Raw genomic sequence first — 21,124 nt, forward strand, 5'->3', positions numbered from 1 at the left:
AAAATCACATGATTACATGTGACATTTTTTTCTGTAAGGGTCCTCAATATTCTGTTACCTGAAACTCCAGTAAAGAGGCACTCCCTCACTTTGTTGACTATCCAAAAAGGCCCACCTTAAATGTACCTAGACATAAATAGCATTCCGTGTGTGTGTGTAAATGTTTAAGGCGGAGTGGGCTGGGCTGGGCTTGCCTGGGTTAGGTGACGCACCACTGGAAATCCTTGCCTTACAGAGAGTGACAGAGAGAGCAGGAACAGGATTAAGAAAGCTGCTGCCACACTGAACGAGACACATTTCTCAACTTTGGTATAAATATTTTGGACTTTTTGATTTACTAAAATAACACATATATCTAATAGAAGGCTAAATCAGAGGCCACTAACTTTTACCTGATTTTGTTTGTTTACCTTTTGTTTGGGAACCAGTGGATTTCGGGTCAAGGGTTGGAGGTAAGGGATTAGAACGCACATAACATGCATTCACAGATTCAATACAACAATCATTATGCTGTAAAACAAATGCATTTATTCTCTCTTCGGAAGCATTGTCATGCACTCTCACAATAAGATTAACCCCAACATTGACGAGGTGGAAATAAGATGCTCTGGTAGCTACGTAAAGATTGTATGACATTTCACTGCAGTGGTATTGATTTCAGAAATGTTCTTGACAATATGTGAGATCTGTACATCATGGCACCTGCTGTACATTTCAACGTCAGGTCTTAGGCCATATATTTACTATTACTATGATATATGCTAATGACATTTTGGTAAGAAAACATGTGCAGAGAAACGGAATGCTCGTGGTCGTTATGTAGTCTTACATGAGAGATAAGACCACATTATTATTATTATTATTGTACCCCTGACTGCTGATGGGAACAGACTTGGGGTGTTAAAAGATTTTTTTACGGAACATAAAACAAGTCATCAAGTATGAATGGATTTTATGCATATGAGTTACTCAGACTTTTCCGGAATGTGATTGGGGGAGTCGCTTGGGTTATCAGGCAGATCAATAACATGTGGCACTACAGTACTGTGGTCAAACTGGTTGGGTTGGTAAGTCACAGGTCAGTGGGTGAGGGACAGCACGACACTGACACAGGGAGGAACTCCAGGTGAGGACTTTCAGTTTCCTCTTGGGTCATCCGGGTAACATCATCTATGGTGAGAGGACAGTACATTCAGGACAGTTAATTGCTCAAATCAAAGCAGTTGGATTCTAAGACTCATTGATAACTGACAATACCAAATGAACTACACCCATCATAGACCAAAGTTCTTTTTGACTACACCCTCTGTTACACAGTTCTAAATCGTTTATGAATGAGAGGCTCTGTAGTGTCATCATTCTTACAATGATCTTCATCATTACCAAGTAAGAATTTTCCTCAGACCGGTTTACTCTGCCTCCAGGAAAACCCAGATATCTGTCAAGTAACAGTCACATGATGACAGACGTCTCACGATATCTTATCAATGTAAGTGTTCTGAACATTATTTAAGTTGTATTATATTAGAACTTTTCAAGTGTTATACCCATGTAATTAACATACAGACCGAGGAAGATCTTTTTTCTTTATTTCATTTCCCTGTGCAGCACCTGGTGACGTTCTCCCTGCAGGATGGGGAGGTGAATAGTGTGGATGAGGCCCAGTCTCGTCTGTCCCGACTGGCCCGGGCGGAGAAGCTGTGGAGCCAGCAGATAGTTCTGGAGATTAGCCCTGAGGCCCTCCGACTCAGAGACACACAGAGCCAGGTGGGTTGTGTAGCATGATCTACTACAGTACCCATAATGCTTTGCACATCTCCCTACCAATACATGTGGGGGGGGGGGGGGTCACAATTAAACATTTTCTTTATATGAGATGTGTGAACAGTAGGACAATGGCTTATTAATTAACAAAGGCAAGTTACATTTCAGTTAAGGATTGTACATATGACCTTCATGATGCTACTGATTTAAAAGCTCTCTTGTCTTCAGACCTTGTTTTCTAATTGACATTAGCTATGGTTATATGTGAGGCGCTGCAGTTCCAGTCATTTGAAATGTTGATTGTATTGTATTCATGCAGGATGAGTTGGAGAAGTATCCAGTTGCATCTGTCCATCGCTGTGACGCCATCCTCACTGAGAAACGATTTCCATCCCTCCTGTTACTTGTTTGCCAAAGCGCACCTCAGATAAAGCCTGACATTCTCTTCTTCAACTGTGAGACCGTAAGGGTGAGTGCAGCAGTATGGCTGTTTTATGGATGCTTCCGAAAACTCTGGGTCCTGGGAGAACAGGCCAGGCAAAACTCCTGACCCTAGTTACAGATGTAGGATCTTAATTTGAGTCAGTATTCTACAGCGGAAAAATAATCCTGCAGCAACAGGAAATGTGAATTAGTATGTTTATTATAATTAATGGACACTTTTGTGGGGATTGCAAAAAAAAACATAAGGGAAAAACAAGTCAAATTTTAAAGTGGAAATTACATAGTTAATTACATACTTAATTACATACTTCAGAAGCCTTTTTAAATCTCAATGCAGGATGGTCAAAATAAAATTCTACATCTGAATAATATGCTTTCTTAAACTATATGAGCCTGTCCTGTGATTACCTGATATGGTACGCATTCTAAATGGAAATTAACTGTCACTGTAGTTCAGGTTCAACCGGACAACAGTGATGTCTCTTATTGATGGTTGTGTTCGCAGGCAGAGCAAATTCGTGACGACATCACAAGGGCAGTGTCAGGTTACTCATCGAGGTCCAAGAAGCGCCCAGAGGCCCTCAGGTACTGTGATTGATATTGTCCTTCATGGCGGAGAGAGTGAGAGGGGCACAGAGAGAGATTTAAAAGATGTAGGAAGGTCCCACGGCCATGACTGACTTATGTTGTTTACACACAAAAAGCTGCTATCTAGAACTTCGGCTGTCCCCATAGGAGAACCCTTTGAAGAAGCATTTTTGGTGGCAGGTAGAACGCTTTGGGTTCCAGGTAGAACCCTTTCTACAGAGGGTTCTACATGGAACCCAAAAGGAGTTCACCCTGGAACCTCAAAGGGTTCTCCTATAGGGACAGCCAAAGAACCCTTTTGGAACCCTTTTTTCTAAGAGTGTACCGTCCACTGAGTTTCTATATGAGTGAAAGAGAGAGAGAGAGAGAGAGAGAGAGAGAAGAGAATGAGCAGCTGAGAACGAGGGAGGACAGACTTGTTTGACTGGTTTCTACATAACTTAAGAAGGTGTGACAGAGAGAACAAGGCCATTGTAGTATGGAGGAGAGGAGAGAGCGAATGGCGCTGGTTCACTGATGCAGGCCTAAACTCAGAAATGCTTTGAAACACACAGTTAATGACATTTAAAGGACACACAGAAAAGGTAGGCTATAATTAAGATGCTACCTGGGGTATATTTCTGAATTGCCGAATCGCATTGAAATGCATACTGTTGAGTAGGTGTTACTTTGTGTACAGTATGTTAGTCTTCGAGGGTTAGCAAACAGACCAATGTCAAACAATGCCTCGACCTGCAAATGTGACAAATGTGACAGAACTCTATGTCTGTCTAAATCTTTTGTGCCAATTCTGACTAAAGTTTGTCATTTTAGCTATAGAAAGTTGAATATGTGAGTTGACGTATGTTAGTCACAGCGGGCCTACGTTGATATTGATATGAGAACTAATCTGAGGACCTCTGCTTGTTAAATCTGACATTTTATGTTTAAAAAAGTTTCTATTCGCTGAAATTAGCACAGATAGAGATTATTTGTGCTTTCTTTTCAGTTTATCAGATGATCTGAAAATGACCTATTGATACTGGATTGTGCACATTTGACTCCATATGTTGATAATTCTTTACCAGGGAGATTCAATATGTTTCACATGCCTTTAGTGAAGGGCGTTTCTTATGGGGTTGAATGAATGGTTGTTATCAGCAACAGTCAGGATGACCTAAGAACAGCATTGACATTTTTGCATGAATCATATTCATGATAATGACAGGCCTTTGTTGCAAGTTAGGATATTGACCTGACTGACTACAGCTTAATTTGTGTTCTATCAGGTGAATTCCAACCATGAAGTCAAGTTTTACAAAAACTATCCTGGAAGGTAGAAAGGTGCATGATATAGCATGTCTCTTGATTTCGGAAAAATCTCTCTCCTTTTCCTACAGACTTCCTCCGATAGACCCTGTTCTTCCTCAAAATACCAAAGCAGCGATGATGGACCCCTACGGAATTCCGAGTCCCCCCATTCCACATGCTCCCAATGCCCCGCCTGCCAACCCTCCACCCTACCCAGGAATCAGAGGTAAGAAGACAGGAACCATCTTGTTTGTGCATGCTCTGGCAATTTACGTGTTTGCCAAGTCAATGAAATGCTTTGAAACGAATTGTCTAGGAGGGGAAGAGTGGGGAAAAGAGAGGATGAGCGAGAGTGAGGGAGATAGGGGGGGAAATGAAGCACGGTAGGGGTATTTCAACCGGCAATCAACAGTTGAAAAAATAACAAAGCGAACTCCCTGCCTTTCAGTAAAAGGGGATGGGGCAGGAGAAATGTAACCTCTTTCAAATTCATAGACAGAGCTATGGATGCAAGGACTGACCCTCCTTGACATCAAATCAATGAGTACATAAATACTCATTGATATGAGTACATATCAATGAGTATTTATCATTCCAAAAAAGAATGTAGCAATGCAGATTGCCCCTTTAAGGTGAAAGGTTCTCATGAGTATAGAGGTTGCATTGTGTGTGTTGGGGGAAGGTGTGTCCGGAGTTAGAGGGGGGCAGGAATTCTAAATGCAGGAAATTCCAACCAAGGTAATGAATGGAAATGGACGCTTTGACTCTTCTTCTATGTCCTCAACAGCGAATGGCAACAACAGCGGGCAACAACCTGATAGCTCTTTTCTACGAGCTGAGAAAGAAGTGGTACGTAATAATACCATTAAATGCTTTAAAATGTTTTAATCACAATTCTACTGTAGAGTTAACTCTTTTCTCATGCATCTAAATTCCAGGGGATCCTTAATCACTGTTTCGATGACATTGAGGTCTTCATGGCAAAGCTCCAACAGACTGCAGAAGCTGCCTCAGTTTTAAGCCAGAGGAAGAAGAAGAAGAAAAGTCGAAAGCAAACAGAAGAGGGTAAGAGGGATAAGCAACATACCCTATAGGGCTCAACGTTAAGGAAGTTCACTTGAGCAACAATAGGTTTGCTGGCCAAGTGACCTCCTAAACTGGCTCAACTCAAGATGCCGTTCAAAGCTGAAATCGCTGATCTTTTTCGGGTGTATTTTTTTTTTGTCTCTGTGTCTTTTCTCTCAAATACAGAGGACTTGCTTACTGCAAAAGCTCGCCCTCCACCTGAAGAAGAATTCATGGACATCTTCCAAAAATTGAAATACTGCTTCAGCCTATTGGTGAGTAAAGGGAGCATTGCCATGACTACTCCACACTGCTTTCAAGCTTTGGTTATGTCAACAACAGTTGAGATATTGTGTACCCACTCATCATCTCTCATCCTCTTCCCAGGCTCGTCTCAAGTCTTCCATCTCCAACCCATCCTCAGAGGAGCTGCTCCACCATGTGTTCAAACCTCTGGATATGGTGAGTCAACAATGATAACCTTCATAACCATTGCTTACGCGCTGGTTATGAGCGGCCTGGTGGGAGAGAACTACGGGGACGACACACGTTGCTATTGCTGTCAACACAGGATTAGATATTTATAACTGGAAGGGGCAGAATAAAAGTAGCTAGTATCTTTAAAACAACATTTGACATAATAATAAGTATCCTTGTTATGTCTACTCAATTATGGAATTAGATTGTTGAAGAACAATCTGTCCTGAATGGCTGTGTACTCTCATAATGATGTCATGTTGATTTTGTGACTTCCTATTGTCGTATACTTACTCGACTATTGTATGTAGACTATATGCAGGCTCTGTCTATTTGTACATACAGTGTGTTTGCCTGTATATAGTGTGTATTGCTACCCAAGTATGTACTGTGTTGAAACAATTGAATGGTTTTCAACACAGGCGGGAGGTAGTGTTACTGGAAGAAAAAAAAAACGTTATATATTTTGAGTGCTGTTCAATATTTGCACAAGGTAGTGCCCAGTGTGTTATCACTTATTTTGACTTTGGTCACATAAATAATGTCGTATTTGTTAGCAAAAACATTATAAACGGACTCATTAAGACACAATTTAACCCAATAGTGTCATATGACTGTGACTTAAAATTGTTTAAATTCAAGTGTTATGGAAGATGGTAAAGATAAGCAAAGGAAATATGTTCAGGTGTGCCAGGTACTCAGAGAGGGTTGGCACAGTGTAAGAACAGCCTGCCTATAAAACTATTGTATCACTACATGAAAGAATAGAGGGTGGAATTGGAAAAAAACGGGCAGCTTAGGTGTGTGTATCCTGGCACACCTTCATGGAAACAGGGAGAAACCAAGAGAGGTGTAACGGCTTGTTGATCTGTAGATTTCTGTCTGCTGAGAGGGATGAGAGGGTGAAACCGCACATGACCCACATTGAACAATCTTTTCACTATGGTGATATCTAATGACATGTAATAACATTCACATATTGGGTAATACCAGTCAGTGATTGGCAATATATTATAAGGCCTGTTTCCCCGGACACAGATTAAGCCTAGTCCTGGATTGAAAAGAGCTTTTTAATCTCAACTGAATATTATTTTTAGTCCAGTACTTTAATCTGTGTCTGGGAAAACCGACCTTTAGAGATCATTAGGCCGAGATTTTGTTTCAAAATGAATCTACTGTTGCCAATTGTTCAGTCAACCCATTATTTCCAATGATCCTGATCTAAACTGTGGTCTGTTTACTCTGTGGCCCCAGCTGGTGAGGACTACCGGGGGCCCTGCCCTAGGGGCCTCAGTGACCAGTCCTGCCCTGACCAACTCAGCCGTAACCCTGCTTCAAGACAACCTGTCTGAGGAGGAGAGGCTGCTATGGACGGCTCTGGGGCCCCACTGGACACTCCCACGGTCAGTATTGACAACAACAGAACATTTGATGCCCCCATAGACCCGTATTATTGGGGTATTGAGTGTGGCAGTATGTTGTCTCAGGTCATGTGCCAGTATGCCAGACTCATAAGGCTCTTCTTTGACTCTGTGGCTTATGGTCTGTGACGTTGGAGCAACATGACATGATGACACAGCATGACATGTCAATGTCAATGTTTATTCAGGCAGCCACGGAAATAGTACAGTATTTCAACTGTGGAGAGAGTTGGTCAAATTCCTTTCTAGGCTATGTCTACACTGGCTATACTATTCGTTAGAATATTTGTTTGTTAAGGTCAGCAATTTGTCTCTCTCCTCTCAGTTCCCAGCTCAAAGGGCCAGTGGCCCCATACACACCGGTATTTCTGGACGGGTGGAAGCCAGAGGCCTCCAGGGCAGACAGGCAGGTTTATGAGGATCCAGTTGAGTCACAACACAAACATGAAGCCCTGAGAGAAAAACAAGAGGTTTGTAATACGAGAGATGTACATTCATGTACATCATGTATATTGAGAAGTTGACAAAGAGTGTAACATCATAAGAATGTGCCCTTTACTGTCCTGACCTCTTCCTCAACCCCCCCCCCTCTCTCTCTCTCTCTCTCTCTCTCTCTCTCTCTCTCTCTCATTCAGTTGCAGCCTACTCAGCCAGTTGGACCTCCAGTCACCCCTAAGAGCAATGAAATGTACGTTTTCATGTCAAACATATTTTTTTTGTATTGTTGACTTTTATTTTGCAGTTATATCAATAATACACTAATTTCCTCTCAGGGATAGCAGTGTCCTACCCCCCGAGGGAGAGAGGATGTACAGCTGCAGCTATGACTTTGTGGCCCGCAACAACAGTGAGCTGTCAGTACAACAGGGAGATACACTGGAGGTAAACATCTGAAAAGTCATTAAGTGACATTAGGTAATATTACACAACAGACAAATTCAGGAGCGTTCTTGAACAACACACGCCTGGTAGCTAATCTTCAAGGGCTTGGCTCTTTTAATGGCAAGACAAATGGTTGGTACAGATGTAGGAGGTTAATTTGAGCCAGTTTGCTTGAGCAGGAAAATAATCCTGCAGCAACAGGAAATGTGAATTATTATGTTGATTATAATCAGAAGCCTTTTTAAACCTCAAATACACTACATGTTTTACATTTCCTGCATTGCAGGAAAGTTCTCCTGCAACAGGGTGATCAAATTAAGATCCTACATCTGTAAATTAGAAAAATCCAGTACACAATCCGGCTATATTGGTGATACTGTACAAAATCCAGTTCTAAAATAAATGTAGCCTCAATCAAGCATTAGTAATGCCAGAGTTAAAAAACCTAGGAAATAAATATTGATGCATAGCACAGGTACACTTTGCCAGATTCTAGGCATACTGTAAATACAGTTGAAGTCGGAGGTTTACATACACTTTGGCCAAATACATTTAAACTCAGTTTTTCACAATTCCTGACATTTAATCCAAGTAAAAATTCCCTGTCTTAGGTCAGTAAGGATCACCACTTTATTTTAAGAATTTGACATGTCAGAATAATAGTAGAGAGAATGATTTATTTCATATTTTATTTCTTTCATCACATTCCCAGTGGGTCAGAAGTTTACATGCACTCAATTAGTATTTGGTAGCATTGGCTTTAAATTGTTTCATTTGGGTCAAACATTTCGGGTAGCCTTCCACAAGCTTCACACAACAAGTTTGGTGAATTTTGGCCCATTCCTCCTGACAGAGATGGTGGAACTGAGTCAGGTTTGTGGGCCTCCTTCCTCACATAATGCTTTTTCAGTTCTGCCCACACATTTTCTATAGGATTGAGGTCAGGGCTTTGTGATGGCCACTCCAATGCCTTGACTTTGTTGTCCTTAAGCCATTTTGCCACAACTTTGGAAGTATGCTTGGGGTCATTGTCCATTTGAAAGACCCATTTGCGACCAAGCTTTAACTTGACTGATGTCTTGAGATGTTGCTTCAATATATCCACATAATTTTCCATCCTCATGAAGCCATCTATTTTGTGAAGTGCTCCAGTCCCTCCTGCAGCAAAGCATCCCCACAACATGAACCGTGCTTAACGGTTGGGATGGTGTTCTTCGGCTTGCAAGCCTCCCCCTTTTTCTTCCATACATAGCGATGGTCATTATGGCCAAACAGTTCTGTTTTTGTTTCATCAGACCAGAGGACATTTCTACAAAAAGTATGATCTTTGTCCCCATGTGCAGTTGCAAACCGTAGTCTGGCTTTTTTATGGCAGTTTTGGAGCAGTGGCTTCTTCCTTGCTGAGCGGCCTTTCAGGTTATGTCACTATAGGACTCGTTTTACTGTGGATATAGATACTTTTGTACCTGTGTCCTCCAGCATCTTCACAAGGTCCTTTGCTGTTGTTCTGGGATTGATTTGCACTTTTCGCCACCAAAGTACATTCATCTCTTGGAGACAGAACACGTCTCCTTCCAGAAGCGGTATGACGGCTGCGTGGTCCCATATTGTATATACTTGCGTACTATTGTTTGTACAGATGAACGTGGTACCTTCAGATGTTTGGAAATTGCTCCCAAGGATGAACCAGACTTGTGGAGGTCTGCAATTTTCTTTCTGAGGTTTTGGCTGATTTCTCTTGAATTTCCCATGATGTCAAGCAAAGAGGCACTGAGTTTGAATGTAGGCCTTGAAATACATCCACAGGTACACCTCCAATTGACCCAAATGATGTCAATTAGCCTATCAGAAGCTTCTAAAGCCATGACATAATTTTCTGGAATTTTCCAAGTTGTTTCGAAGCACAGTCAACTTAGTGTATGTAAACTTCTGACCTACTGGAATTGTGACACAGTGAATTATAAGTGAAATAATCTGTCATTAAACAATTGTTGAAAAAATTACTTCTGTCATGCACAAAGTAGACGTCCTAACCGACTTGCCAAAACTATAGTTTGTTAACAAGAAATGTGTGGAGTGGTTGAAAAACTAGTTTTAATGACTCCAACCTAAGTGTATGTAAACTTCCGAAGTCAACTGTACATACTGGTTGTTACCTTGGCAACAGCTATCACTTCTAGAGATAGAAAATTGTGAGTTGTGTAATAATACACGATTAAATATATCACTTGTTTTATTCTTCCTTAATTATTCTCTGTAAAAACATTGGCTCTTCTCCTTTACTGTGTCAGGTCGTGGAGTCTTCCAAACGCTGGTGGAAGTGTCGTAATCGCTTCAACGAGGTTGGCTTTGTCCCATTCAACATCCTGGAGCCAATGGCTCACATAGACAGCCCTGTCACCATGAGAGAACCTAAGGTAACAAACAGCCCAATGTAATACAAAGACACACAAACAACACACGTTCCTTTACCCACACCCAGATACTGGTACAGGTATTCATTTCAGTGATTCGATATTCCATATCAGTGTTTTCAATGTTGTTCCCTCTCTCTTTCATTTCCCCTCTGCTCTGGTCCAGCCTCCGGTCTCACCTGCCCTGACCAAGACTCACATTCCTCCCAGCCCTCCAGCCTTTAACCCTAGCTCCTTGACTCCTAGTCCCTCAGCGCACCACCGCCCTCGCCCACTATCATATAACCAATACAGCCAACACATTCCAGCCGGAGATGACGCAGACAAAGGTATCACACTATACTGAGAGGATTAACAGTGTATTTCTTCACTGTGTGTGTTTGTCTGTGTATGTCAGAGGAGAGACTCAGGCACTGCACTACACAGAGACGCTCTTGGTCTTTGCTCTGCTATGTGAATGTGTGTTTGTGTCTGTGTCCACGCGCAATTGTGTGTGAGGGAGGCTCCAGAGAGGGGGAAAGTGTTTGTTTGTATGCACTGTGCAAATGACATAAAAGCATTTTAGTCATTTAGAAGACACTCTTATCAAGAACAACTAGGGTTAAAGGGCTTGCTCAAGGGCACATCGACAGATTTTTCACCAAGTCAGCTCGGGGATTTGAACCTGCAACCTTTTGGTTACATTCTTATGACAGGAAAGTCTTCTGATTGCTCTGTTTTAGCAAGATAAGCCAAACAAAGACCTTGAAAACACTTTAACGCATTGTAAAAACTCTCCTCAGTCATGATGGTGAATGACGAACTGCTCCAGAGACTGACCAATGGGAAGGCCAACCTGAACAAGCCACTGGTCATCCCTCGCTCGTCGGACACCTTGGTCCCCCTGGACTACAACTCACCCCCCGAGGAGGTGGAGCAGTGGCTCAGGGGGAAGGGCTTCAGTGAGACGTGAGTTTGACATGACCCCCAACAACCTCAAACTCAAAACTGATCACATTCCAATCAGGGACCTATTCTGGTCATGGGTACTTCTCGTGTCTAGTAGACTTACAGGAACTCCAAGATTTAGGTACTGCTTATGTATTGCTTACTGATCTGTTCAAAGGAATTTGTCACAATATACAGATATTCAATACATTTCTACCAAATCAAATGTAATTGGTTGAACCTGAAATAGTCCTTAAGATCTGGACACAGTAACCTTGCGACTAAGTCGATCTGTCTAGTTCCTGTACAGAGATGACTGAGTTGTTCATGGATGATTGAATGTGACAGGTAAATGAAGGGTAATGTCTGAGTAAGGTTACTGACTGGCTGTGTGCCTCCCCTGCTTAGGACGGTGACATTACTGGGAAAGCTGACTGGAGCCCTGCTCTTCTCTCTGAACAAGGAGGACCTACGACAAGTCCTACCAGACGAGGGCGCCAGAGTGTACAGCCAGCTCACTGTGCAGAAAGCACTGTTGGAGGTACTACTTCACCTTTTGTTGGTTAATACACGTTGGAATTCTTTAGTAGGCAGCCTATGATGATTGCAGTGTTCCTCAGTATTGACTTAAGCATAAGACTAATACATTTCCCAACAGTTTTACTCCAGTCGTACGCAGTTTTAAATCCATAATGTCCCTGTTGTGTCGTCTTTCCATGTTTGAACTAATTTGAAGTTGTGTTCTCCCAGGACGCCCGGAAGGCCACTGAGCTGGAGGCAGTGATGGAAAAACAGAAGATGAAGATGGATCTGAAGCTGGAGAGTAGCACTCTATAAGACCCACGTTTCAGACATGTGTCACTCCCCCATAAGGAAGACTCCAACTAAAAGAGAAAAAAGCCCGCACCACTGGCTTGATTCTATTTAACAAACATTCAAAAACTGTCAGATGTAACATTATGCAAATATTCATTTTATGGTTGCTCTTCAAGCCAGGCTGTGCAGTCTTGAATCAAGGCTTTGTTTTTTGTTGCAAATGCTTGCTTCGGTTAAAACTTTTAAGGATAAATTGTCCTCTGTTAAGCCAATGTACAATTACACTTAGGCCCTGAGCAATGATCTCAGGTAAATAGATGAATACAATTCTGGGATTTTTATTCAGGCTTCAGAGAAAATCATCTTCTAACAAAATAATACAAACAGACCAAACCAATAGAGCTGGCACCCATTAGGAAAAGTTATGCATTCCTTTATATGTGTTTGCATCCAATTTCAAGTGACTGACAAACATGAACCAACATATTCAGAAGATGTACACGCTGCGGATTCAGCATCAAAATACTGGAAAGTAAAATGAACATAAGCAGGTACTTAGGATATTGTTCCCAGCACCAAGTGTCATAGTCCAAAACCAGGGTAACGTAGCTGACTACCTGGGTAACGTAGCTGACTTGCTGGGTAACATAGCTGACTTGCTGGGTAACATAGCTGACTTCCTGGGTAACGTAACTAACTTCTAGGGTCACATACAGTCATTCTCAATTCAAAACAGCATTTCCTACTCAATCTATTGGAGACATGCAAAGTCCATCATGTCTACGACACACAAATAGACTTCACATGACATGAAAACTTGGAACAAACTTGTAAAATTCTATTTAAAAAAAAGACTCCATTTGTGAACACAAAGGACAATAAAATCTAAAGCGTGAGAAAATCCTGTCCATATTATGACATATTCATTCGAACTGCTGCAATCTCTCCAAATATAAATGTCCCGCCAGTCAGTCTAGGCCACAACTATAGAAGCAAAGGGTATTTCACAAGCTGACAGAAATGAGCTCACTAATGTTCACAACTGACCAAATTCCATTTGTATTTCCAAATGTCCTGACCAGTCAAACAACAACAATATGTCTTCGTTGATCAATCTTATAATCTGTTCTGCACATATCTGATCTATGATTACTGGTATGTTAAATATTTTTTGCAACTTTAAATGGCAAATTACTGCGACCAGCATAGTGAAGCCTCGAAGAGTGAAGCCAATCTAAGGCAGTATGCCGAGTTGTGTTCATTAGGGCACTAATTGAAAACATTTCACTACGTTTTTACGGGAGAGCAAAAATTTGCTTTTTTTAATTGGACAAATCCAGATGACCCCTCCCTGTTTGTCCGGTTTCTTCCGTTTGGTGCCTAATGAACATGACCCAGGACAGTATGCAGGAAGTATGATTAAGCAGTGTCTCAATCGCACAGCAATCCTGACAGTTTAAAAATAACAGTATCAAAACAAAGAAATATTTAAATGCTCTATTCTTTAAGTTTATGGTTCATTCAATGGTCATTCATTTATCCTTTCTATAGCTACCACTTAAATTGTATATTTAGGATTGTTTCATAGAATATGTATATAAAATCAAATTAATTGCAATCAACAGCCATCACTTATAACATATGCTGGCAGGACTTTGTGCACCCCCACAACATTCAACAACTACCGATTTTTTTGAATGCTTGAAATATATACAGTACCAGTCAAAAAGCCACAACACAACTAATTGGATCAAACGTATTAAGGAAAGAAATACAACAAATTAACTTAAAGGCATACCTGTTAATTGAAATGCATTCCAGGTGACCACCTCATAAAGCTGGTTGAGAGAATGCCAAGAGTGTGCAAAACTGTTGTCTTGGCAAAGTGTGGCTACTTTTAAAATATATTTTGATTTGTTTAACACATTTCTTGGTTACTACATGATTCCATATCTGTCATTTCATTGTTTGTGTCTTCACTAATGTTCTACAATGTAGAAAATAAAGAATAACCCTTGAATGAGTAAGTGTGTCTAAACTTGACTGGTACTGTATATATTTGCGCAATATACGATACATACACACACACACCTGTGGTCATATAAGCTCTATTTATTTGGGACACAGTGGGTTGGCTGGAATATCTGTCAAATCAAAACGTCTCTGGACATTGCTGATAAGAGAGTCCTTATAGATATGTGGACAGGTATGAAAGAGAGAAAAGGAGGTTGTGTTTTGAGGATGGATAGATAGCGAGAGTCCTCAGAGGTCCCCGGTGTCTCTGTCCCTGTCCTGCGCCCGGCGGGAGTCCGTCCTCCCGTTCTGCTCCCTGCTATCTTGCCGCCGCTCGGAGGATCCCCTCTTCCTGCTTCGCTCCAGTGAATGGTCTCTGGAGGAGCGCTCTCGATCCCTGGACGACCTGGAACCGTTCCACGCGGTCTGGTTACACACACATCTAACGTACATTTATTATGGTGTACATGTCTGAGTAATGAGATGACGTATGTGTGTGTGTGTGTGTGTTCTCTCTCCTACTTGTGTCTGGTGCTGGGCTCGTGGCGGTGGCCCTTGCTGCAGGATCGGGAGTGACTGCGGTGGCGTCTCCTCCTCTCCCGGTCCCTGGAACGCGAGCGGGAGGAACGCAGCCTCTCCCGAGACGAGGAACGGGAACGCCGTCTCCTACGTTCGCGAGAGCGGGACCTGCAGCACAGACACAGAAAAGTTCTATATACAGTAATAAACAATGATAGTGTATCTAATATAGTTCATATGGCAGCAGATGGCTGGGGGCCATACTAACCTATGTTCCCTGCTCCGTTCCCTGCTCCGTGATTTGGTCCTATAAAAACAACAGACAATAATGAAGATGCCTCTGTGAAAATCTTAATTTGCCTCCACATACAGTACATAAATCAATATTTTTCCCCCCCAAAGAAGTTCTGCCATCACCACCAACATGTTTATAAACCATGTGCCCATGTCAATTTAATTATTTCTGAAAAGTTGAGTCCTATACCCACCTCTTCTTCATCTGCTCTTCCTTCTCTCGCTCTTCTCGCCTCTTGAGACGGTCTTGGTTCCTCTTCTCCTGCTTGTCAATGACTGTTTTCTGATTTAAAAAAAATGATGAGCAATGGCATTAGCCGAAGTCTTAACATAGAATTTAATAACACAAGAAAATTTTTAAGGTCAAAAAGTCCTTACTGCAAAATTCAAAGGTATCGAAAATACAGACGTTGGCAGTGCTTTTAATCCCAAACAATATCTTCAAAATGGGAAATCAGTTTAAAAATTTAAAATAAAACTCGGCAGGTGTATTTAGCAACCTGTGTGGTCTGAGGTGGTTCAGAGATTACCTTCAGGGCTTCCAGTTTCTCCCTGATCTGGATGAATCCCAGGTGCAGCTTCCCACCAAAGTGGTCGGCCAGGCGACGGTCGTTGTCGTGGAGACCCAGGTAGGCCGAGCATACCTCGCAGACACGGAGCTTCTGCTGCTGGAAACTGGAGGCAGGCATGGAGTTTCTGTACTCCTCCTGAGAAGCAGAGAACAGAAAATATGAAAGAAAATTAGTCCGCAACGGAAAGAATGGGGTCGAGTTCATTATGGTGAAAATTAAGTGAACCCAGATGGTTCCCCCTAAACTTGTCCAATAAGAAGGCTATTTGAATTTCCCATTGCAAAATGTTTTTGCTAAGGTGTGCCCTGATGAACACAGCCCAGGTTTATAGTCAGGATGAGTTAAATGGAAACTAGATTTGTTGTGAGGAAAACAACCCCTCACCTCGGCATCCCTCTTCCTGCTGCGGACCTTCTCCACTTCCTGTAGGATCAGCTGGGCTTCATCTACGTTCCCCTCGGCTCCCAGCTGCTCTGCCTTGGCCAGGAGCTTCCCGATCTCTTCGTTCAGCTCGTGGACAGTCTCTGCCTGGAGAGTCACACACACACAATCAGTCTGGATCAGAACGTTTCCAACAACATGTCCTTACATTCCACAATAAGGTTCATCTTGCTTTCTTACCTTTGCAGCCACCTCCGCACTGATCTCATCCTGAGTCTCCACCAGTCGTTTCTTGGCCAACTCTGTTCTACGGTCGCAATCAGCGATGAAAGACTCCAGGTGATCCACAGCCTACAGTCAACCACAGAAAAGTGGTTGCATTAAATGTAAATGTAAAATCAATGACCTACAAGTCAATGGAACACGGACTGGTGCACAGGTAAAATTAACAACACTGAATCAGAATATAAAAACACAACATGCAAAGTATTGGTCCCATGTTTTATGACCTGAAATAGAAGGTCCCAGAAATGTTCCCATACATACAAAAAGCATATCTCTCTCATTTTGTGCATTCATTTGTTTGCGTCCCTGTCCGTGAGCATTTCTCCTTTGCTAATATAATTCATCCACCTGAGAGATGTGGCATTTCAAGAAGCTAATTAAACAGCATGATCATTACACAGGTGCACTTTGTGCTGGGGTTAATTAATGGCCACTAAAATGTGAAGTTTTGTCACAAAACACAATGCCACAGATGTCTCAAGTTTTGTAGGAGCGTGCAATTGGCATGCTGACTGCAAGAATGTCCACCAGAGCTGTTGCCAGAGAATTTAATGTTCATTTCTCGACCATAAGTCGAGTACGTCCAAACAGCCTCACAACCGCATACCACATGTATGGCGTTGTGTGGGGGGCGAGCTGTTTGCTGATGCCAACGTTGCGAACAAGAGTGCCCCATGGTGGTGGTGGGGTTGTGGTATTGACAAGCATAAGCTACGGACAACAATGGCAATTTGAATGCACAGAGATACCGTAACGAGATCCTGAGGCCCATTGTCGTGCCATGCATCAGTCACCATCACATCATGTTTCAGCATGACAACACACAGCCCCATGTCCCAAGAATCTGTACACAATTCCTGGAAGCTGAAAATGTCCCAGTTCTGCCATGGCCCGCCAATATCCAGCAACTTTGCACAGCCATTGAAGAGGAGTGGGACAACACTCAACAGGCCACAATCAACAGCCTGAACAACTCCATGCGAAGGAGAAGTGTCGCGCTGCATGAGGAAAATGATACTGACTGGTTTCTGATCTACGCCCCTACCTTTAAGGTATCTGTGACCAACAGATGCATATCTGTATTCCCAATCATATGAAATCCATAGATTAGGGCCTAACAAATTTATTCCAATTGACTGATTTCCTTAAATGAATTAACTCAGTAAAATCTTTGAAATTGTTGCAATGTTGCGTTTACATCTTTGTTCAGTACAGAACAAGTACAAATTATTTGGCACGGAAGGGATGAATGAAGTTGTATTTCATTGAACTGACTGTGGACATCACTTACGTCAAGCTCAAAGAAGAGTTCCCTCGCCTTGGAGGCGATTTCATAGTCGGCCCGGAGCGCCAGGTCGTGGGTCTTCGCACATTCTCCCAGATCCATACGCTGTCGATTAAGTCAGTCAGCTAGTCAAGACACAGCCATAGTTCCTGCATAATCTGCGGCAAACTACTTTAGAAAGTAGTTTACGGTCACTGCATTAAAATATTCAGAATCGATCGACCAATATTACTGACTAGACTTGAACTGCAATAAATCATATGGGAGGACGCGGTGCGTAGTCTGCTTACAGTTCCAGAGAGGATGTCGTGGGGACAGCAGTTCAGGAGATGGCTTTTGCAGACCCGCTCGTCAGTGAACTTGACCCTCTGCCGCGTCTCGTCCCCTGAAACATGCAAAAAGCAACAGTCAGAAATAGCTCACATAGCTATTGGTCCACTAGAGCGAGGTATCCAACACTTTATACCCATATTAGGGTAAAGTGGCAAAGAGTCGACTTTTTTTTTTTTTTTTACAATTGCATCTTGGTATTCTCTTTATTGGGGTGAAATGAACATAGATATATTCAGCTAGAATGCATCAAGTGACAGAATGTGTGCCTTTGGACAGTACTCAAAAGACATCCACTTTGTCTTAAGATATCCCAAAATGTGGCTTTGTAAAAACAATTGTGTTTAAAGCGGAACCATAGGTAATCTTAAACCAGCCCCAGGTTTACCAGTCAGTAAACAATGAGGCCTGCATTGGGACCAGAGTGGTGTGTCCCTTAAGGCTTGCTGTATTTTCTGTTGTAACCTAGAGGCTTACCTTACCAGAGCCTCGATACTACATTAACAATATAGTTGTGCTAAGACTGTGACTTGACACTCTCGTCATGGCATTCTGAAAGCACCGGTTCAATTGAAGAATATAGGCCTATAGAAAAATCAACAGCCAAATGGTTGTAAGCCTACTGTATGGGTGTTTTTAGTGATTGACAGGGACAGGCCCATGACGATCCCTTGGTCTCATGACATTGTCACTCAGCTTAACAGTGCTGTGTCACTGCAACAGCTGTTACGGCGTCAGCTAGATATCCTAACTTCAACAAAATGAGACCATTTAAAATAGATTCAGGCCTAGGCTATAGTTGGCGCCAACGAAGTCCCTGACACAAATGGAACATTGAAAGAAAACCCAAGAAAAATGTTAGCTTTATACACACTGCGAGCTGCAACATACTGTACCCATCTGCATTCTCCAACACCTCAGCTGCAGAATTTTAAACCCGCTGTAGGAAAGTATAAATGGGAACAGTTCTTGCTCAAACCTGTAGTAAGGAAGTGTGGAATGATACACAAGTAAGATTGTAAAGATCTGTGCAGAGCTTTTCGATGGCTAATATTGTCTCTGCTTGACAATAAACGTAGCTTTCAACGCAACCAGGCAACGTCTTAATTCAAGCTGCAACTACTTCCAAGATTTTAATATCCATTGTTGTGATGCTAAAAAAAAGATACAACTTCCGGAAAGAAAACAATTGTTTGGATTATTATTATTCATAACAGCTTTAAAAATCATGTGTGACTCACGGCTCGATGAACATGAGGCTTTTCTGCAACTCCTTTGCAGATTGATGTAGGCTGGCAAAGATACACTGAACCTTTATGAATAAAATAAAGGGGCCACAATTGTTCAGTTTGTATGCAACATATGTACGGGAAGAATTTGTATTCATCTCAACACACACACAAACTCACTCGACACAAACTCACATTGTCAGGCTGATTAAGCCCAAAAAAGAATCATGGACTGAAGTCAGTTTATCCGACTTTACATGTCACCATTGTAGACATGACATCCTTACTAAATGGCAGCTGTTATGTTTTCAATGTTTGTATCCTTGTAGCCTAATTTGACACCTTTATTAACCTTTTCATTTATTAATAAGCCGGGACTAATGGCATTCTATAGTGACAGCTTGAGAGATATTGCTGTACCTGTTTTGGACCTTATCCGTAGAAGTTGTAGACAGTAGAGGGGTGACTAAGAAAGTATTACATCCAAGAGCGTGAATCCATCTTTGAATTAGATTGGAGGGGGTGAAAGTAGCATCAAACAATTGGATGTAGTACTTTCTTGGGCACTGTTCGGTGATGCAAACAACGTTTTTATTTTTATTTTTATCAGAACCGTCTACGGATACCGTCCAACGTGGGACACATGCTTCTAAATACAGGTAGAGCAATGGGCCGGGTGCATATCTCACAAGCTGTTACTATAGAATGCACTAAGACTGAAGGCTACTGTTAAAATAACTGTACTTACTGTTATTTACCATATATGTGACAGCAAGCTTCGTAGGTCTAGTATCCTTGTAGCCAGATACGTAATTTACTATGGAAGTGGTGCTTGTGCAAATGCTACACAATACTAGATACTGTGCACAGTATGACTAACTGTTTTAACCTCCTGTCAAGGACTTGCAGACTATTTAGTATTTACAAGGCCGGCTATCTTTGTTATCCTATACCGCATGTAGGCCTTGCTAAATATAATTAGCTTCAGGGTTGGGGTCAATTCAGTTTCAATTAGTCAATTCAGAAAGTAAACCAAATTGTAATTCACATTTTTTTATAATTGAAAAGTATTTAAGAGAATTGGAATGGAATGTGTACTTCCTGAATTTACTGGAATTTAAATGGAATTGACCCCAACCCTGGCTAGCTATGTATCTAACTGAACAACATAAGAACGTGGATCTGTGTTGTAAAAAAAACATTAGATTGAAATGTATTAGTTATAACATGAGTTTTATCCCCGCTTTTTCAGGGACCACTTAAAATAAGGGTCCCCCAGATGATCATTACTTATCTAGCCCGCTGGTCTATCAACAATGAATGCCAGAGTGGACGTAATTAGCTATGGATACAAACATTAAATCGCGAAACAACGACTAGGCCGGCGACAGATCATGATTGAGCTGCTTTTGTGTCACACAGCCGTCCTCTTGTACGCCATTCATTCAAGGTATGTCCAACTGAAACACGCCACAAAAACTAGCTAGCTAGAAGGCTAAGTGCAAGCCAATGGCTCACATATGAGGCTGCGTTCAGACAGGCAGACAAATTCAGAGTTTTCCCCCCTAATTAATTAATTCGTATTTTGACCAATCATATCAGCCCTGAAAACAATCTGATGTGAAAAGATCTCATGTGATTGGTAAAAAGACAAATTAGTGGAAAACATCAGAATTGGCCTGCCTGTGTAAACGCAGCCGTAGAAAAGTATCTCTGAACGGCTCCATCTTTTAGCTAGCAAGCTAACGTAGCTAACAAGCTAGTCACCGCCGTTTTGCTACTCACCATCCCTCGCTGTCCCCATTAGTTGATCGAGCAAAGCTCTCATTTGAGCTTGGGCCGACATTGCTGTGGGTTAATTCTTGAAAGCTTCACACAAAACAGAAGGTTCCACGATATATTGTATCCTATTTTACTAATGCAATATGTTTATTATTCGGACAAGCTTCTTCAACGATCTCGTCAGCCCCTTCTTTCTTTGCTAAGGAAATGACGACACTTCCTCTACGCTAGAATTGGCCAATTGGAGTGGCTTGGTAACGAGCCAATCACAGCCACTTGAGCTCAAGATAGCTCGTTTCACGATGGTGCACGCAATCGGGGATCCTTGGGATGTCCCTATCCCCAT

The 21,124-nt window shown here is 41.9% G+C and overlaps 2 protein-coding genes across 6 annotated transcripts; one reads left to right on the top strand and one right to left on the bottom strand.

Annotated features, from left to right (window-relative positions):
• The first annotated feature begins 240 nt into the window (after positions 1 to 240).
• On the top strand, positions 241 to 14,108 carry LOC135504949 (epidermal growth factor receptor kinase substrate 8-like protein 1). Of its 3 annotated transcripts, XM_064923909.1 has the most exons (20): positions 241 to 309; positions 429 to 452; positions 1,425 to 1,489; positions 1,609 to 1,767; positions 2,084 to 2,233; positions 2,714 to 2,793; positions 4,176 to 4,312; positions 4,874 to 4,935; positions 5,025 to 5,151; positions 5,338 to 5,426; positions 5,539 to 5,613; positions 6,883 to 7,031; positions 7,375 to 7,519; positions 7,685 to 7,737; positions 7,823 to 7,931; positions 10,223 to 10,348; positions 10,512 to 10,674; positions 11,128 to 11,293; positions 11,681 to 11,813; positions 12,023 to 14,108. In XM_064923909.1, exons 3-20 carry the CDS (start codon positions 1,457 to 1,459, stop codon positions 12,107 to 12,109), a joined length of 2,043 nt encoding a protein of 680 aa, XP_064779981.1. In that variant the 5' UTR covers positions 241 to 309; positions 429 to 452; positions 1,425 to 1,456; the 3' UTR covers positions 12,110 to 14,108. The 3 variants fall into 3 exon arrangements, with proteins under 3 accessions (XP_064779981.1, XP_064779980.1, XP_064779982.1); XM_064923908.1 differs by having other exon boundaries at positions 245 to 452; XM_064923910.1 differs by lacking the exon at positions 429 to 452 and having other exon boundaries at positions 292 to 309.
• Positions 12,411 to 21,001, bottom strand: LOC135504951 (putative RNA-binding protein Luc7-like 1). Of its 3 annotated transcripts, XM_064923915.1 has the most exons (11): positions 20,782 to 20,863; positions 19,009 to 19,079; positions 17,728 to 17,822; positions 17,444 to 17,542; positions 16,108 to 16,218; positions 15,871 to 16,014; positions 15,445 to 15,621; positions 15,109 to 15,197; positions 14,889 to 14,927; positions 14,624 to 14,788; positions 12,411 to 14,507 (listed from the first exon to the last, which is right to left on the bottom strand). In XM_064923915.1, exons 4-11 carry the CDS (start codon positions 17,537 to 17,539, stop codon positions 14,351 to 14,353), a joined length of 978 nt encoding a protein of 325 aa, XP_064779987.1. In that variant the 5' UTR covers positions 17,540 to 17,542; positions 17,728 to 17,822; positions 19,009 to 19,079; positions 20,782 to 20,863; the 3' UTR covers positions 12,411 to 14,350. The 3 variants fall into 3 exon arrangements, with proteins under 3 accessions (XP_064779987.1, XP_064779985.1, XP_064779986.1); XM_064923913.1 differs by lacking the exon at positions 19,009 to 19,079 and having other exon boundaries at positions 20,782 to 21,001; XM_064923914.1 differs by lacking the exon at positions 20,782 to 20,863 and having other exon boundaries at positions 17,444 to 17,562; positions 17,728 to 19,149.
• Between the last annotated feature and the right edge of the window lie 123 nt (positions 21,002 to 21,124).

The sequence above is a fragment of the Oncorhynchus masou genome, chromosome 18 (assembly GCF_036934945.1).
Source record: "Oncorhynchus masou masou isolate Uvic2021 chromosome 18, UVic_Omas_1.1, whole genome shotgun sequence".
Lineage (NCBI taxonomy): Eukaryota > Metazoa > Chordata > Actinopteri > Salmoniformes > Salmonidae > Oncorhynchus > Oncorhynchus masou.

What these genes read in the sequence shown, in the direction of transcription:
- LOC135504949 (XM_064923909.1), top strand. Translation starts at nt 1,457, where the DNA reads ATGATGACAGACGTCTCACGATATCTTATCAAT. An exon ending in TCAGAGACACACAGAGCCAG is followed by an intron (nt 1,768 to 2,083) that starts GTGGGTTGTGTA and finishes GTATTCATGCAG; the next exon opens with GATGAGTTGGAGAAGTATCC. An exon ending in AAGCGCCCAGAGGCCCTCAG is followed by an intron (nt 2,794 to 4,175) that starts GTACTGTGATTG and finishes CTTTTCCTACAG; the next exon opens with ACTTCCTCCGATAGACCCTG.
- LOC135504951 (XM_064923913.1), bottom strand. Translation starts at nt 20,842, where the DNA reads ATGTCGGCCCAAGCTCAAATGAGAGCTTTGCTCGATCAACTAATGGGG. An exon ending in AATGGGGACAGCGAGGGATG is followed by an intron (nt 17,823 to 20,781) that starts GTGAGTAGCAAA and finishes TGCATGTTTCAG; the next exon opens with GGGACGAGACGCGGCAGAGG. An exon ending in GAAGAGCAGATGAAGAAGAG is followed by an intron (nt 14,928 to 15,108) that starts GTGGGTATAGGA and finishes TTGTTTTTATAG; the next exon opens with GACCAAATCACGGAGCAGGG.